Raw genomic sequence first — 18,087 nt, 5'->3', positions numbered from 1 at the left:
CGCCTTGAGTGGTACTTTACCTGAGAATATTTTTTGGCAGCCTACGCAGCAACCCTACACATATACCTACTCCCTGCTGACGAGAGGCAACTACCTCGAAACACGTGTCCAGGGATGGCTAACGCAACACTTATTTTCATTTTAAACTTTTGGCATAGGCGTACCCGCCGACGCTACTTCATGGACCACAATTCTTTGGGGTAACACGCTGGTAGGACTAGCAGAGTGCGGCCAATCGGATTTTTGTTTACATTCAGGCTCCCTTGAGCCGGTGGGGCTGACGAGCCCATGGCTACGCACCTGCGCGCCTTGAGTGGTACTTTACCTGAGAATATTTTTTGGCAGCCTACGCAGCAACCCTACACATATACCTACTCCCTGCTGACGAGAGGCAACTACCTCGAAACACGTGTCCAGGGATGGCTAACGCGACACTTATTTTCATTTTAAACTTTTGGCATAGGCGTACCCGCCGACGCTACTTCATGGACCACAATTCTTTGGGGTAACACGCTGGTAGGACTAGCAGAGTGCGGCCAATCGGATTTTTGTTTACATTCAGGCTCCCTTGAGCCGGTGGGGCTGACGAGCCCATGGCTACGCTCCTGCGCGCCTTGAGTGGTACTTTACCTGAGAATATTTTTTGGCAGCCTACGCAGCAACCCTACACATATACCTACTCCCTGCTGACGAGAGGCAACTACCTCGAAACACGTGTCCAGGGATGGCTAACGCGACACTTATTTTCATTTTAAACTTTTGGCATAGGCATACCCGCCGACGCTACTTCATGGACCACAATTCTTTGGGGTAACACGCTGGTAGGACTAGCAGAGTGCGGGCAATCGGATTTTTGTTTACATTCAGGCTCCCTTGAGCCGGTGGGGCTGACGAGCCCATGGCTACGCACCTGCGCGCCTTGAGTGGTACTTTACCTGAGAATATTTTTTGGCAGCCTACGCAGCAACCCTACACATATACCTACTCCCTGCTGACGAGAGGCAACTACCTCGAAACACGTGTCCAGGGATGGCTAACGCGACACTTATTTTCATTTTAAACTTTTGGCATAGGCGTACCCGCCGACGCTACTTCATGGACCACAATTCTTTAGGGTAACACACTGGTAGGACTAGCAGAGTGCGGCCAATCAGATTTTTGTTTATATTCAGGCTCACTTGAGCCGGTGGAGCTGACGAGCCCATGGCTACGCACCTGCGCGCCTTGAGTGGTACTTTACCTGAGAATATTTTTTGGCAGCCTACGCAGCAACACTACACATATACCTACTCCCTGCTGACGAGAGGCAACTACCTCGAAACACGTGTCCAGGGATGGCTAACGCGACACTTATTTTCATTTTAAACTTTTGGCATAGGCGTACCCGCCGACGCTACTTCATGGACCACAATCCTTTGGGGTAACACGCTGGTAGGACTAGCAGAGTGCGGCCAATCAGATTTTTGTTTACATTCAGGCTCCCTTGAGCCGGTGGGGCTGACGAGCCCATGGCTACGCACCTGCGCGCCTTGAGTGGTACTTTACCTGAGAATATTTTTTGGCAGCCTACGCAGCAACCCTACACATATACCTACTCCCTGCTGACGAGAGGCAACTACCTCGAAACACGTGTCCAGGGATGGCTAACGCGACACTTATTTTCATTTTAAACTTTTGGCATAGGCGTACCCGCCGACGCTACTTCATGGACCACAATTCTTTGGGGTAACACGCTGGTAGGACTAGCAGAGTGCGGCCAATCGGATTTTTGTTTACATTCAGGCTCCCTTGAGCCGGTGGGGCTGACGAGCCCATGGCTACGCACCTGCGCGCCTTGAGTGGTACTTTACCTGAGAATATTTTTTGGCAGCCTACGCAGCAACCCTACACATATACTTACTCCCTGCTGACGAGAGGCAACTACCTCGAAACACGTGTCCAGGGATGACTAACGTGACACTTATTTTCATTTTAAACTTTTGGCATACGCGTACCCGCCGACGCTACTTCATGGACCACAATTCTTTGGGGTAACACGCTGGTAGGACTAGCAGAGTGCGGCCAATCGGATTTTTAGTTACCGTGCAGGAGTTCAATAGACAGACCAATAAAGAGGCCTCTCAATGAGTGTTTTTTTATCTTGTAGCATTTGATGTGCATTCACAGACAGTCAGTAAATGCCAGTCATGTCTTCTGACAAATTGCTCCTTAATCTTTTCCTTTTTCTATGGAGATTGGTGTTTTCTTCTCCTTTCTCTTCCTGCCAAGTGAGTGGATTTTGCCCCCAGGTGACAATCCTCCTGGGGTGGGGTGAAGAGCCTGTCTAAGGAGGAGGCTGGTGTACGTCAAATGTTTTCTACTACACAACAACATTGAAATACTTTTTTAATAAATATTTCAAAATATACCATCAGCAAATAAACAACAAATAATACATAATGTTTTTTTCTCATTAGGTCTCGCTGAGCCCAGCGCATGCGCTGGCTCGGAGAGACATTTTGTATTTGGGGTTTTTAAAGTGCTGCCTGTGGCCTAAAGCTTGAGAGCACGCGAGCATGCACGCGCGCAGCCGCCAATCACTGCTGCGCGCGCACCATTTGCGTGCTTGCCACACAGCGCGACCCGTCCTAGCGATCGCGATCACTTTCGCTTTGATCGGGATAGCTATTACTTTCGCTTTCACGGCCGCACGGCCGTTACTTTTACGGCCGCGCGGCCAATGCTTGTTACATTTGCGTTAATTGCAATCTATGCAAAAGTGAAGTACAAACTTGCCCATTTCATGTGACTCAATACACCGACTGCTAACTCTGTTTGCATAGAGGGTTTGTCCATGGGCATCTTTTCTCTCTAGCTTGTCTTTGGATTTGTGTAATGCTGAACTTTAAAAACACGTTTTTATAAAGAGGTTGAGCTTCACTTGACTTATGTTGAGCTGTGCTCCGAAGAGAATTCGAAACCCAAGACCCGAGTGGCAGAGATGTCAGAAAGACAGCTCACAGACTAATAGACTTATGGACAACCTTTGGCGAAGCCAACCGCTTAGTAAGACCGAGGCTGACAATCTTCTGTTTGCCCTATAGAGTTGACACCTATGGAATTTCCACTTTATTTAGGGCGTGCTATTAAATTATATAAAGGAACAACAGATTGTTATGTCCGCCGTTTTTTATTCAGCCACATAGCCAAAGGCTTGCCATTTTGGTCTGTTTTTCATTCCAAGTTTTGAAATCGTGCGTGAATCTTGCCACCCATCCGTTGAGAGTAGACAACTGCTGGGGCTTGAGCCACTTATATTTCTCATCGAAATGGAACCGATCTTGGCCCGGGCTTTTACATCTAAACAGAAGTATGAAAAAGACAAACTGTCGCGCGCTTTGCTGGATTCAAGGCATTTTAATTGAGTGCGTCTGACGTGGCAGGTGATAGATGGCGCAGGATAAAGTTTACAGCTTCCGCTCACGGGGCTCGCGCTATATCAAGATTTGCCACACGAGAACGTAAAGGGTGGTCCAACACTGGTGGCAAATTTATGAGGTATAACCCCAGAGAATAGTGAATTCCGTGTTGTTTTCAGAGTTGAAGAATCAGTCCCACAAGGTTATTCCCCATTCCTTGGAGTTTTACTGATAATTGCCCAGTACTGGTGTGGAATTACCACACATAAACAGTAACATTAAAAGCGAGTTTACTGTTACTCCAGAACTGTGCAACTTAAATTACAGGTTTTAATTTTTATTTTCCGAAGGTGAATAGAAAGATACTTCAATCGAAAGAAAGTTCTTGTCTTTTAGTTTTGAGCGGCAGGCAGCGGCGTAGATAGGGGGGTGCGGTGGGGGCGGTCCACCCCAGGCGGCACCATTTTGGAGGCGGTGGCCGCGCAGCACTGGTGGCCCGTTCCGGCAGCCTTTATAATTTATTTGGGGACACTCACTGACTGACACTACTGTCAGTCGTTACAGAAGTGTCCCCAAATAAATTATAAAGGCCGCCGCAACGGGCCATCAGTGCTGCGCGCACGGCCCCGTTTGAAGTGCACCTGCTACTTGCAACTAATGCCTGCAGCGTGCAGCGCACGCACGCACGCCACGCCAAGACTACCTAGAATAGTCCCGTCACACGCAGAATTAACTTCTGCAAGGTTGACTGCGCCGTGCGTGCTTGCGAAGACGGGCCATTTAAAACCAGCAGAAAGCTTCCTCCGCCGCAAGAGCACTGTTTGTGGAATGTGAGGGGAGCTTCATATGCAAGAAACCGAAAGGTGAGCAGTTTACCTTGCAAATGAGCGACGGTATTAGCAGGCATAAAACGTAAAAGTGCAATAAAACTCACTTTCTTTCCATTTCTTGCAAGACTGGGTTAATCTTAAACTTCAGTATTATCAGGTTCGGGGGGTGAGGTAACTCTTTGATGGTGTGCTTAGAAGCAAGTCGACTTTTTGTCGGGAGATATTTACATGTGGTCGAGATTTTGTCAGTCTTCGTTTCTGAGCCTATAATTTTGCAGTCAATGTGCTTAGGTCTGGCCTAGAGACGCCTAATGTTATCCCAAACGTAATGAAGAAATAAATACAGGGCTTTCGGTTCCCCCAATTCATCCATTGGTCTGTTCATACTGTCAGTCAGATTTACTTCCGCCCACCGTGGTATGGGCTCAATGCGTCAGTCAACTTGATTCCTTTGGCGATGTGCACTGTGAGTGACAGCACTTTATCTGCTCGTATGTGCTTAGCCGCCTGAAAAGGAGGGCACTTTAGTATCAGGGGAGGTATGTCAAGGCTGCTGAGACACTGCTTCATTTTCACTTTTTAATACATTTGGCAATTTATTTTTGGATATTGCAAATGTTTAGAAAAAAGACATTAAAAAAAATGTTCACGCTTTTCAAGGCCAGGTCTATTTTCTTTGCCAATCCTGGTTTCATCAGGTTCTCAGAAGCTACACTGGGCCGTTCAAGGACCTGTGACGACTTATTGATCTGTTTCCCCATGTTTTGATGGTTTTAAGCTGTGCTCATGCTATGTATCTGCATTGCAACATCTCATCGCACCTTATTGTTGGTTATTCTGGAATGGGAATAGAGTGTGACAGAATTACAAATGAGGGGGTGCATTCGAATACTGGTATCAGAGCTGTCCTGCAATTAATTGTAGTGGGACGTGTGTGACACTCAAGGAGGGGTTGGTCGTGATCTGCCCGATGTTACCCCTGCACACCAGGATTGCTTTGGTTTAGCGCATGGTGATGTGCACAGGTTAGGGAAAAGCTAAAAACGCATGCCTCTGGCACTTGGATGGTTAGCAAAGCAGTCCGTGTCCTGTCATTTGTCCGTCTCAACATACCTGTCAACAAGGAGGCAGCCTTATGCCCTGACCGCAGAGCTGATGATGCACCACAAAAAGTCTTCCTGCACAGACTGTGCTGCTCAGGGCCAGCTTTAGCGCTGGTGGCATCCGGTCAATGAAATGATCTTCTACAGCTGGAAACTGTATGGCACCAACTTATGTTGCATCTGAGCTAGAAACGTTTTATGTAGAGATCTGCAATCTATATAGCAGATGGCGGATTATGTGGAAAGTGCAGCAAATCCATATTTTTGTGGAATAATTCTATGACGCAGATTCTAATAATTCCAGTGGCACCTCTGGCATAAGGTTTCTCCTCTCTGTCATAGTGAGACGTCACATGACATCACAGTCCCAAAATACTAATTGAAGGGGGGGGGGGGGTTTATTAAGGTCTGCCTTTTCAATGGCAAATGGGGCACTATTAAGTTGAAACTCCCTTGGACAGGGAGTGTACTAAAAACAAAAACCACCTCCCCTTGCCTCTTGTTGGCCAGCGCACTTCAGCTGAGCGTCTTAATTTGCCATCAGAAAGAAATGCTGTAAACTCATCCTAGGAGGGCATGTGAGACATCCGCAGGGGACACTACCACCGCAATCTATAAAGCAGGACGCTCTGAATTAACCATTGTTTAAAATAATGAAATATAACTAAATAAAGTTGGTCGAAAGAATCTTGCTAGGGCGATGAAGACGTGACAACAGTCACCAACCACTGTCTTCATTACAGTGACTGCCCGATACCATGAAAAATCCGACATCAACATGAACCCTAAGGACACCAGTGGCGTAACACAAAATGATGGGGTACCCCTCCATATTGTGATAAGGGGCCCCAAGTCCCCAATATCTCATAAGTATTCATAGGCTTTGGGCTGAATGGGGGCCCCCTAAAAGGTTTGGGGCCACCCTGCGCCACAGAGGATTGCTGGAAGCTAATATATACTGTAGCCCTTATATAGTGTATTCAACTGTGTAGCCTTGGACCGTGTCCTGTAACTTGCATGATCGAGGTAACTATTAGCAGCGATCCTACGTGTCAATTGGACCTCTTTCAAGTGCTCGCCCTCTTTTTCCCCAGCAACACCCCCTCACCCCCCCCGGGGGCGGCAATCTGAGGGATAGCCCCGGGCGCCACAAGCTCTAGCTACGCCTCTGGCGGCAGGTTGATGCTGCTGGTAGTATGAAGACTGGCTGAACGTAATAGTTTAAATGATTCTTTGTTCATAATTTTTTATTGTGATTCTTAGCTGACCTGTTTTGGGGCTTTGTTAAGGTTCTTGATAATTTCAATATGATGCTTCTCAACTTTACAGTTATCCTTGTACTTTGGTATATTTAAGGACTCTCTTAGATTTATCAATGACTTGATTTCTGGTAGGTCTTGAAGCTTGTTTGTTGCCGTAGTGTGTGTTGTACAGGTATAAACAAGCAAAAAATACATAATTTGGTTGGTTATTAATCTAATACCAAAAGGACTGCTGTTTGTCATAATGCAAATCATCTGTACGTTTGTTTAGCGATGATTTGGTCACTCATTTCACCAGGCACTAGCAAGACGTATTTAATCACTACATGGTGAGGTGGCAAGAGATTCTTGTATGTCACTGTTCAGAGGTAGAAAGTCACTGACTTCTTAGACGTTCCAATGAGCTTGACATGGGGACCTGTGATAAAGGCACAAGAATGAAGGAAACTGAAGGATATACATTTTTTCTTAGTGTTCAAGATGCATCCAAACCAGTTCGACAACTATTGTGGCATCAAGAGTCACGAAGGGAAGCTCAGATGTGAGGAAAAGTACATCAACAATGTATTCCCGATACAGTTTGTTTTCAAAAAGGCTCTACCTGACCAAAAAGACAAGCATTGGCATAGCCAATAGGTCTCGCCTTTTGGACCTTATAAGTGTTTAGCCATGCAACAATTGTTGTTGCACCAAGGATATTGTGCTGCATAACTAAATACTTAAAAGGTCCCAAATGCGAGACCTATTGGCTATGCCAATGCTTGTTCTGAATTGTAATCGATACAAAGATTGTAATAGGGTCCAAACAAGCGAAGACACTTTACTTCTGTGATAAATACACACAGAAATCAAATCCCCACAAGTGTTTCTTTGAGTGACGTAAAAGTGTGGCAGTAAAGGGGCATGGCAGATGCAAATTGAATGCAAAGGCCTTTTCAAGATGACATTTGAATGGCAAACGTGCTCTCCGCACATTGCAGCCCCCTCTGCGCCATGCTTGGCTCCTGGATTTGGGACTGTGCGCTTCAGACTGACCCACTGGACACATACTACAAGCCCACCATATTCCTTCAGAACGGGCGTGGCTCGTTGCTCAGTTGTCCCTTATGTAACGCTTTGATTTTTCACAGACCCTCTGATTTCGGGGGTGTAACTGATGGCAGCACCCCCGCTCTAGCATCACTAATTCGCGAGTGCTCGGACAAGGGCCTCTTTGGACTGCAGACTTCTGGTCCGGCATCTGCATTCTCCATGTGCCTGCATTACAATCCCTGAGCGTATACACATGGGCGTCAATTAGGGGTCACACCTGCGACCCCTGGTTTGCCCCTTGCGACCCCTGTCCCCAGAGGTGGCAAAGGCAATGCCAAGAACAGAAGGAAAAGAGTGTTGACACAATAAAGTCTTTCCTCTGCAAAACAAATACATGCAACTGTTCAAAGTATACCCTCCTGAAAAAAAAGAAATGAAATTAAAAAATATATTCATTTTTAAACAAGATGTTGCTGAATTGTATTATTGTAAACAAATGGGAAATGGTGCACTTAAAAAACGCTTACAATGCTGAAGAATAACTTATGTCAATAACTTAGTTCACATTCAATATAGGGTGTACATGAAGAAATACAAATGGACAAAACCACTCTTATCTTTTTATTTTTTCATCTTGTATATGTTATGCTTGGGCTATACACTGGGAAAACCATTATACCATGGCAGTTTGTGGTATAAAAATGTGTCTTCCCATTGTTGTTTTATGTTTTTGGTATTTTCCTCTTACAACAAACAAATAATTTTTCATGCAATAAATAAGAGAAATGTATAATGTTCCCATCATGTGACAACAAACGATTTAAGATGTGGGTGGTATATAAAGACATATATCCGTGTTAGTGTCTGTCGTGCTATTATATAATTGTAAGGGCTCTTGACATCAGCAATGTCAGTTAATGTGATGTTATCAGGATTAACGTCATATGGCATCGCTATCTGGGATGGATCAGTGTCAAAGATCATGTGATCTCATTTCCTGTGACGTCATTGGGTCAAAGGGTGGTTATGTGATGTCACTTCAGCTACCGCTAGCATTTTAGTGAATGGACACCCCTGGGATCACAATGCCCCAAACAGTGGAATAATGAGTCAGACGTCAGGTAGAGCGCGTGGGACAGGTGTCTGCTGCTGATGTCTGCCGCCTGCACACACACTGCAAGTTGTCCAATAATGGCAGCTCCCTCTGTGATGGTTACCACAGGCCCTTGGCAGTCAGCAGTCGTTCCATGCTTGGAGGTGGCAATAGAAGTTGCAAAGCATCTGCACTTTCCCTGGCTGTGCGCCGCAGTGGGGCGGGCGTCCCATTGGCACCTCCTTTCCCTTGAACCTCGACAGGGTTCGCAGTGCGTGCGTTTCGATTCGTAATGGTGAATTCAAATTGCAACACGCTTTGGGGCGTTTTCAATTCTTTTTTGCTCGGTCGCAAAACGCTATTCGCCCGGTAGCGAATTCACAAAGTATTTTAGCACCAGACTCGCAATGTGGTCTTTCCTGGAGAATGACCCGATTGACAGGTACGGACCCTGAGTCGGTGAACAGTCACGAGGGTGGCCCTCATCCACACAGACATGAACGGGCTTCCTTCATACATGTCTCTTCAGCTGTCCTGTTCCCGCAGATGACTTTAGCATGAAAGGGGGCACATAATCTGGCTGTGACACAGACCTGCTACCAGTGGGGCAACTAGAGCCAAATTTCGGTGGGGGCTAAGAAAAAATTTCGGGGGGGGGGGGCTGAATCTTTAAGCAATAGGCAGAGTGGAGCTGCAGGGGCTCTTTGAAGGGGTGAAACAACAGAAAGGCCTCATTAACATGCAAATGGTCTTTTAAAGACCTGTGAAGTGCTCGGGTGCGGCTGTGTGTGTGCCGGGAAGCTGTCTCATCCCGGGCTGCCACACACGAGAGGGGGGGGGGGGGTGCTGAAGCCCTGTGAGTTCAATGGGTGTTGCGCGCCTGCCTGCTACATACAGCGAGACCGGCCAGTCTAGAGAGAGAATTATCCCAGTGAACTCCCCTTTCTAAGCTCCTTTCCTGCCTTCTTAGCACTGGCTCCGAGGGAGGGGGAGGGGGGGGGGCATGAGATTGTGTTTTTAACCCTTCCTTTTCAATCACAGGAGTTTTGTTCATTTATTTTTGCAGCACAAATACAGTACACAAAGTCAGGTTTTTTAAGGCACTGAAAGATTTAGGGCCACCTGTGCGACCAGTAGGGTTTGCAACTTGCAAAACCTGATGTACAACAGTGTCTGAGATACAGTTTGTGATTCTCAAATGGGTCGCAGGAGGCCTGCCTCATTAATATTCATGAGGCAGGTCACAATTTACGACCCATTGGGAATGGCCGACACTCACAGGGATGGTGGCCTGTTGGGGACAGCAGACTTCCATATCTGTGAATACTTTTTGAATAAAGCAGTTTTTTTTAATGCAGTCCATTTTCCTTAAATGAAAACGGGATGCATGTAAAAAAGAAAAATGAAACGTTTCTGTTTCATTTTTTAGGAGCAGGCAGTGGTCAGGGACCACTGCCTGCTCTTGAAAAACGTATTTGCTGCGAATCACAAAGGGGAAGGGTTCCCCAGACGATCCCTTCATGTTTGTGACTGCCTTACCACCTACTTGAAGTAGACAGTAAACGGCGTTTGTTCTGCAACCGCAATCCGGTCGCAAAACAATCGCACGTCCCCCTGCGATTTGCGTTTAGGAAAGGCCGCCCTTGGCATGCCCCTTTCTAATAACGACTCGCAAATCCTATTTTGCAAGTTGATAGCATGTTACTGACTCGCAAAATGAGGTTGATGCATGCTACAGCCCATTTTAGAGGTTGCAAACGGCCCGATTCACTGTTTGTGACTGATAAAGAGAGTCGTAGATGTGTCCCTTAGTGATCTGCCCAGAATCACAGGACGCTGACGCAACACCAAGACTTGAACCTGGATTCCCCAGTTCCAAGGTCAGCATCTCTAGCCGTTAGGCCACATCTCTCCACCTCCTCACCTTCCTACTTAGCTGTTTTGTCTCACTCCCCTCCCTCCCTGATCATTCACTGCCAATTTGAGCCAGAGCATTCCCCCCTGGCAACACTTGAAATACTCCCCCCTCTCGACCGTCCCTTTTTACAGTCCATTATGCCACAGATTAAGTCTGGCTCCCCCAACGATCCAGCGCCCCCGCGATCTCTGATGTTAGTCAGTTCTCATATTTTACCCACTATCCTGGACCTGCTTAACGCCTCCTTAGCTACCGGCATAGTCCCGCTACCATGGAAACGGGCCATGGTCAAAGCTCTTCTAAAGAAACCAAACCTAGATAGCATTAACCCGGCGAACTATCGTCCAATTTCTCTATTATCCTGGCTCAGTAAGATCCTAGAGAAACACGTCAATAAGACACTGACAGAGTTTCTCGAGACCAAACATCTGCTGGACCCCTCCCAGACTGGGTTTCGGCCCCGGCATGGGATTGAGACCGCGCTTGTTACAGTGACGGAAGAGGCCAGGAGGATTATCGATCAAGGAGGCACTGTCGCCATCTTCCTCCTGGACCTGAGTGCCGCTTTCGACACTGTAAACCATAGCATCTTACTCCAGAGGCTCACCAATTTAGGAATCTCAAATCATGTCCTCAGACGGTTTAAATCATTCCTGTCTGATCGTTCCTTTCAGGTCTTTGAGAGCAATGCCACCTCTCCATGCAAACCTCTGGGATGTGGGGTGCCGCAGGGCTCTTCGTTGAGCCCCACGCTCTTCAACGTTTATATGGCTCCCCTGGCTGCAATCGTCCGCCCTTTTGGGATAAAAAATTGTGACTTATGCCGACGATACCCAGCTGGTGGTAGCCTTAAATCAAACCCACATACAGACAAATAACAACATGAGGGATTGTTTAGAAGCAGTTGCCTCTTGAATGACCTCATCCTGTCTCAAATTAAATGGGGACAAAACAGAGCTGATGTTCTTGGGCAACTCTTCTAACACCATCAATTACTCCTTCTGGCCAGTATGCCTTGGACCAACTCCCACCCCCAAGGACTCAATTAAGAGTCTGGGTATCTGGCTGGATAAGTCTCCTAACTTTACCCACCAGGCAGCCAAACTCTCAGCTACCTGTGTCGGTATTCTCAGGCTTATCCGAAAAATCCTTCCCCTACTTCCCTTTAAAGCCAGACAAATCATGACCCAAGGTCTCATACTTTCTCGTTTAGATTTTGGGAATGCCCTCTATCTGGGGGCTCCCCAGGCTACTCTTAATAAGCTTCAGGTCATTCAGAACTGCGCAGCACGAATTCTTTTGCAGATCCTCGCCATCTGTCAGTAAAATCTGAACTAAGGAAGCTCCATTGGCTTCCAATCAGGGAAAGAATATCCTTCAAGAGCCTATGTATCGCCCATCGCGCCTTTTGGAAAACAGGCGCCCGCATTAACCACTCCCTGATCTCCCCTCACCTTCCCACCAGACGTCTCAGATCAGCTTCCATGTTTCTGACCACGGTGCCAAAAATTAAGAGAGCCAGATCCGGTGGCCGGTTGTTTTCTTACAACTCGTCCAAACTCTGGAGCTCTCTTCCTTTTCACCTAACCACCTATCTTTTCGAAAGGGGCTAAAAACGCTGCTGTTTAATACTTCAGATTAGGTCTCCTTCTTGTTTTACGCACACACAGTTCTATACAGCGCTGGGACGCCTTAGGGTAGCCATCACGCTTTACAAATGCTCTTTTCATTCATTCATTCATTCATTAGAAGGAGCAGTTGGGTGAAGCAAGCCATAGAGGTCCCGGCAGTGTGGAGTACTCTGCCCCCTCCCTCTACGCCCAGCGTATAGTGCTTGGGAAGGGAGTGAGGAGGGCAGCGACAGCAAAGAGCTGCGGAAAAGCAGCCAATAGACAGAGCAGAGTGGAGTTGTCTGGATGGTCATGATAGACTTATTGCTAGTTTGCTTTTACAGTGCTTAATTTGTGCCAGTGTTTGCCGGTGGTCAGCACCGGCACTTATTTCTTGACACTGGCATATATTTATGACAGTCTATCACATGGTGGCGCTCTCTATTTTTAAACATTAGCAGGCCATTTAACAATACAAAATACATTAAAAAATAATGATACCATCATACCAAGGCCGTTCTTACAGCTGTGGATGGCCAGACGTAGTCCATATTGTCACTTCTGTAGGAGAGTGGTGGTAAGTAGGTAGCACTGGCACTGGCATTTGGCAGCACTAGCAGTGACAGTGGGTGGTTAAATCTGCCGTGGCATCTTGAGAAATCTTTGACTCTGGCACTTATTTTTCCATAAGTTAAGCACACACCTGAGTAAAGATAGAGGGAGCACCGGGGCAGGTGACGTCAATGCCTGGTGGCTTTATCAGCGCACAAGACTGCAAGTTTCAATGTGTGCGGACCCATGCTGTTATTGTTCATGTAACATTTATAAGTGCATCTAGATGTCGATGAAGCATTCTTGGTGGGATAACAGCGCCTCGAGACCTTGGGCTTCTAGGTGTACCACCACCAACCTCACCTTGCCTGGAGGGCCTTCTCTGTCCTGAGATGCTGGCCCAGCAGCGAGAGGGGAACATGGGACGTCGTCTGGAGCTTGGAGGGATTGTGAAACTTCCCTGTTCTTAAAATGGGAACTTAACTGCAAGGCAGCTGGCATGTACAGAGGGTGGTGAAGCGGGGGGAGGGAGGGGTGAGAAAATATACTGTCCTTCCTGCGCAACGCGACATCCTCCTCCTGCAGTCTTCTCTGAAGGCAGAATCCAGTGTCCCCTGCTAGAGCACGATTTCGCTCTTTCATTTGAAGGGGTGCATTACAGTCATGAGTAGTTTGCACCCGCATATAATCCTCTATTGTGTTAACATTTGTGTCATTAGATCGTGTATTGTAATAACATGAAAAGTGAAGTGCTAGAGGTATTTCAGTGTAAACGTGAAGAAATCAACATTGCAATTACATGGGGCTAGATGGAAACCTTAGGTGTAGAATTGTACGTGTGGCTAACACAAATGTCCATGATTAGTGTACGTATGTAATGCATTGATTTAAATGTGCTCAGTAATACTGTTCACTTATACATGTGCTTTATAAAATGACTGATTGAGAGAGGAGCACTCTAAATGTAATTATTACATGTTTTTTTTCTATCAACTCTTTGCGTGTGGCGTGCTACAGAGGCTGACGTGCTGCCTAAACAAGTCTTTTCATGACAAGGACAATATCAAGTATTTCAACTTGACCTCTGTGCACTATATCCTTTTAGCTGTTGCTATATCATTTCAAACCAAAATCTAAACATATTAATCAATTAACTCAATTATACATCAAAATATTCATGAACTTTTAAGCTTCATACAACACAGTTTTGGATAATCACTTCATTTTGTCGATTTTATTCCGTTATAACCATAGATGTTTTCTTGAGGCACAATATCTTTGCCTCAATACATAATGTCCACGAAATCCATTACTTGAACTGCACTTCTAATAGCATGCCCAATGCATTTCGGGCCCCATCGGCCGTTCCTCAGGGGCTACAGTCTGTAAGTCATACAAACAAATAAAATGTTTCAATATTGTGTTTACATATAAATGCGCAGGGGAACAATAAAGAATAAAACTCAATTCTTAAATATTGATAAACCAACAAATGGTAAAAAGGATCATAAACAAAAGATGGGAAATAATTGAACATGAAAGCGACTTCAAAGACCGTTTGGGAATAAACCTATTTTCGCATATAGGAGATCTAGAAACCTGAAAGAAATGCTTTAATACCATCCTATAGCATCTAAACAAGAGTTTAAAGGAATGCGACGGTGTCAAAACTGTATACACTGCAATAATGTTATATAAGGAAATATCATACAACATATTTTGATGTATAATTGAGTTAATTGATTAATATGTTTAGATTTTGGTTTAAAATGATATAGCAACAGCTAAAAGAATATAGTGCACAGAGGTCAATTTGAAATACTTGATATTGTTCTTATAAAATGACATGACATTTCTTATGTTGGCCGATTTCTGTAATGTACTACAAAACAACGTTCACAAGGAACTGATTTGAAAATAATCATCTGTTACATACAACATCAATGGTTGGTTGCTTTTGAGTTAATCTCGCACATGTAAGTCAAGAACAATAAAGGGTAAAAATTAAATAAGACCAAATCAATAATAAACACAGTAAGCCTACACACGACCCTTTTGAATTATTGAAATCTACCAAGCCTCAGCCGAGGTCTTTATTTAATATACACTTTTTTAATTCACATATAAAAACATTTTATATATACATAATACCTCTCTTTCTTACATTCACAGTGCAAAGTGAGCCCCAGTGAAAAGAACCATAACCTTTTATAATGTGACAAAACAAGAAAAACAGGAATGTGGAAGGTTATTGGAAAAATTATTATAAGGACAGTTTATATACAATATACAATAATTCACCTTTACAGAACTTGCCTGGAAATGCTGAGTAGGGATGTCACATTAGCGGTCGAGTAGGGATAGACTAATGCTTTTCACCTACGAACCCTCAGAGAAGGGTAATTTGGACATGGGAGCCATCATATTCTGTATCCTGATTCTGGAGCTGGTTATTCTGTGCATGCTGCCCCGTCTCAATTTCACTCGTAGATTTGGCTTTGTATTAGTTCCGATGTATTTCTGCATCCTCGTCTTGAGGTGTTTGTATGTCCAATTGTTCTTGGCTTTGTAAACTAACTAAACGATGGATCAGGAGTCTGTGATTCTTTGGAGTCATAGTTCATTGGAACAGAAATTAGTAATTTGTGAACAATTTTCTTCCCCTCCACACTTTTATGCAGACGAAAACTGACATTGTCTTAGGGTTCCCCGAGTAAATCTAGAATGTGGAACCTGGCTCCATCTCCCCTAACCAATCCTGGCGCTGCTCTCACCAGCATGAGAGCAGCGCCAGGAATGGAGGGACCGGCCTCACGCAGCGCTCTCAAGAGCACTGGAGGCCTGCCCTTTCTCTAAGCCAGCTGTCCTAAACAGCTGGGTTAGAGTAGTTTAAAATGGGCATGTCTGGCTGGACGTCGCAAGATGGCATGCGCATTTTAAAGGGCGCCGCTCCTTGCTGCCACTCCGCATCAATTGCCCCACCCCATCCTGTCACTCAGTTCGAGGCAGGCGGTTGCTGAAAAATAAAATGATAATAAATGAACTTTGTTACCATTTTATTGTTCAGCTCTGGCCTGGGGCGTTTCTTTGTGGGGTGACACTCTTCCGCTCAAACGGAGGAGCCGCCCCTGCTTCACTGACTTTCAAACTAAAGACACTAAAGTAAACCTGCAGTGCTATCCCTCGGCGTCCCTCTGCATTCCGCCCCACACGTAAGACACCGCCCAAGGTAGCTGCACCAAGACAGGAGCACATCTATGTGCGCCACGCAAGACGCGAACACACACAAGTTAAGGTGTGTCCTCCACCACGCTCCTTCTCCAAACACGCAAACAAATAGATTAGTGACTTATTTCATCAAGCAGAAAGTGCTTTGGGGCCTTGCCAAAGGGTAAGTGTAGGAGAGTGTTGTATAAATGATACAATGCGTTATGCGGAACCCATCCACGCTTAGTTGGTCCGTCAATCTGTCCATGTGTGCCTATCTGACCTGTACTTATGGTTGAATGCATCTTCGTACACTGTGTGGGAGGAGATTTACCATGTGGCTCGAGCTGTCACCTTTGGGACCTAGGGATCCAGGTTTGAATCTCTGCGCTAGACTCAACATTGTGTGATCCTGGGCAAATCACTAAATCTCCATGCGTGTAAAATGTATTTGTGTAATCCCCTCTTGATGTACAACATACTGTAGACCATCTCCCGACCCCTCGCGTAATGTACAGCGTTCCCCTGCTTCACAGCTAGATTGGCCCTATATAAACGCCATGACAGGCATCTGCTGGTTTTAATGTTGGCACGTGCATTCTTGAAATATTACACATTATATGTAGTTATTGCTTATTTAACTTGCCCGAATATTATGACTACTTCAGGTAGGCAGTTTATACACTGTAATTAATCCCACTTAAATCTTAATCATTAATACGGGAAACAGGGAAAACCTCTGTCAGGCAGGAGGAAAGAGCGCCCCTGACAGGGGTTTCTCCTTAGATGGCGGAAAATCTGTCATCTTTGAAACCAGTTGGTTTTTAAATTTGCTTTGCACAATTAACAGTTTAATTCAACATTTAAAAAAAAAGTATTAGGGTCACGTCACTACCCCAAACTGAACCCTCGCCCATCTGAAGAGTGCATGGCTCACTTGGTGCGCCTCAAACCCCTGAGGGGGCTTCGTTTAGCTCCAAGTCCAGCCTCGCATTTCCAAGGACCGTAAGTGACAGCCAAGTTCCGGCAGAGCCACTAAGGTGAACGCCGCCCCCACCCGGGCCCTAGTACACAGCGCCGAGATGTCGGGTGACTTACCGTGGCGCTGGCCCTGCAGGTTGTACTGCTGCATGCGGTAGACGGTGAACTCCAGGGAAAGGGCGGGCCCGGGGCACAGCATCAGCACCAGCATGACTGGGGCGGCAAGGGCCGTCAGGGCGGAGGGGCCCCTTCCCGACAGACCCCCCTCGGGCTCCATGGCGCGGGTCACCTCCTCCGCGGCCTGGCTAGCTAGAAGCCGGCCTCTGACAGTGAAGTGCCCTGGCAGGTCTGGGCGGCCCACGCCGACGTCCAGACACCGCTGCCTAATCGGATAAGCCGTTGCCTCTAATCACCCCCAAGTGAATGAACCCGTCTGAGCCTCTCAGTACTCAAACTCTGCTGGGTCAGACTAATTAAGGTGTACGGGGGTCTAGGAAGAGCAGAGAAGCTTTCAGTCTATGGAGGGAAATTCAGGGATATTAAGCGCTATATCCGCAACACACCTTAGGGGCTCCTCGTGGGTAGAAAAAGCACAAACGCTCCTACAAAGTGATACCGTATTTTCCATTGTATAACTCTGAGGCAGCCTCTTGAGGGCACCAGGGGGCAGCAGTAATACCTGCTATCAGCAGTGCTTCGAAACGGTAGTGTGGTATGAAGCACTTTAAAAACAAGTTGTCATGCGTTAATCTACAACGTTTCTCAGTCAGGGTGTCTCTGTACAAATAATATTGCTGTGCTTCGCACAGATCTTACTTATAACATGGACTGTCTGTGGTATTTTCTTCAGAGGCGTTCTAAGGCATGGACACAGAGGGCTCTAGCCCAGGGCCCCCACTTTTCAAGGGGCCCCCTTGTTAAGCTTCTGTAACAGCCACAGACTGTCTACCTTTTCAAATAATCAGTTTGTTTATCTACTTTCTTTTTTATGCAGCCCTGGCTGACTGTGGTTAGATTCAGCAGGCACTCTAACCTTCCAGAGTTTATAGTCCCAGGCCACCTAAACAGGCCTTTGCCCTCTATGCAGCACTAAATGTGCAG

At 46.1% G+C, this 18,087-nt stretch overlaps 1 protein-coding gene across 1 annotated transcript in view; it reads right to left on the bottom strand.

Moving 5' to 3' along the window:
* LOC146863856 (BOS complex subunit NCLN-like) overlaps positions 1-17,339 on the bottom strand; it is a 239,404-nt gene extending 222,065 nt beyond the window's left edge. The window contains exon 1 of the mRNA XM_085628490.1: positions 17,104-17,339. Within this exon, the coding sequence (XP_085484616.1) occupies positions 17,104-17,263 (160 nt within the window). The 5' untranslated portion in view covers positions 17,264-17,339. The remainder of the gene's footprint in view (positions 1-17,103) is intronic.
* Between the last annotated feature and the right edge of the window lie 748 nt (positions 17,340-18,087).

This window comes from Triturus cristatus, chromosome 2_1 (genome assembly GCF_964204655.1).
Source record: "Triturus cristatus chromosome 2_1, aTriCri1.1, whole genome shotgun sequence".
Taxonomy (NCBI): Eukaryota; Metazoa; Chordata; class Amphibia; order Caudata; family Salamandridae; genus Triturus; species Triturus cristatus.
Note: the sequence above shows the minus strand (reverse complement) of the source record. Positions and strands in the feature narration are given on the sequence as shown.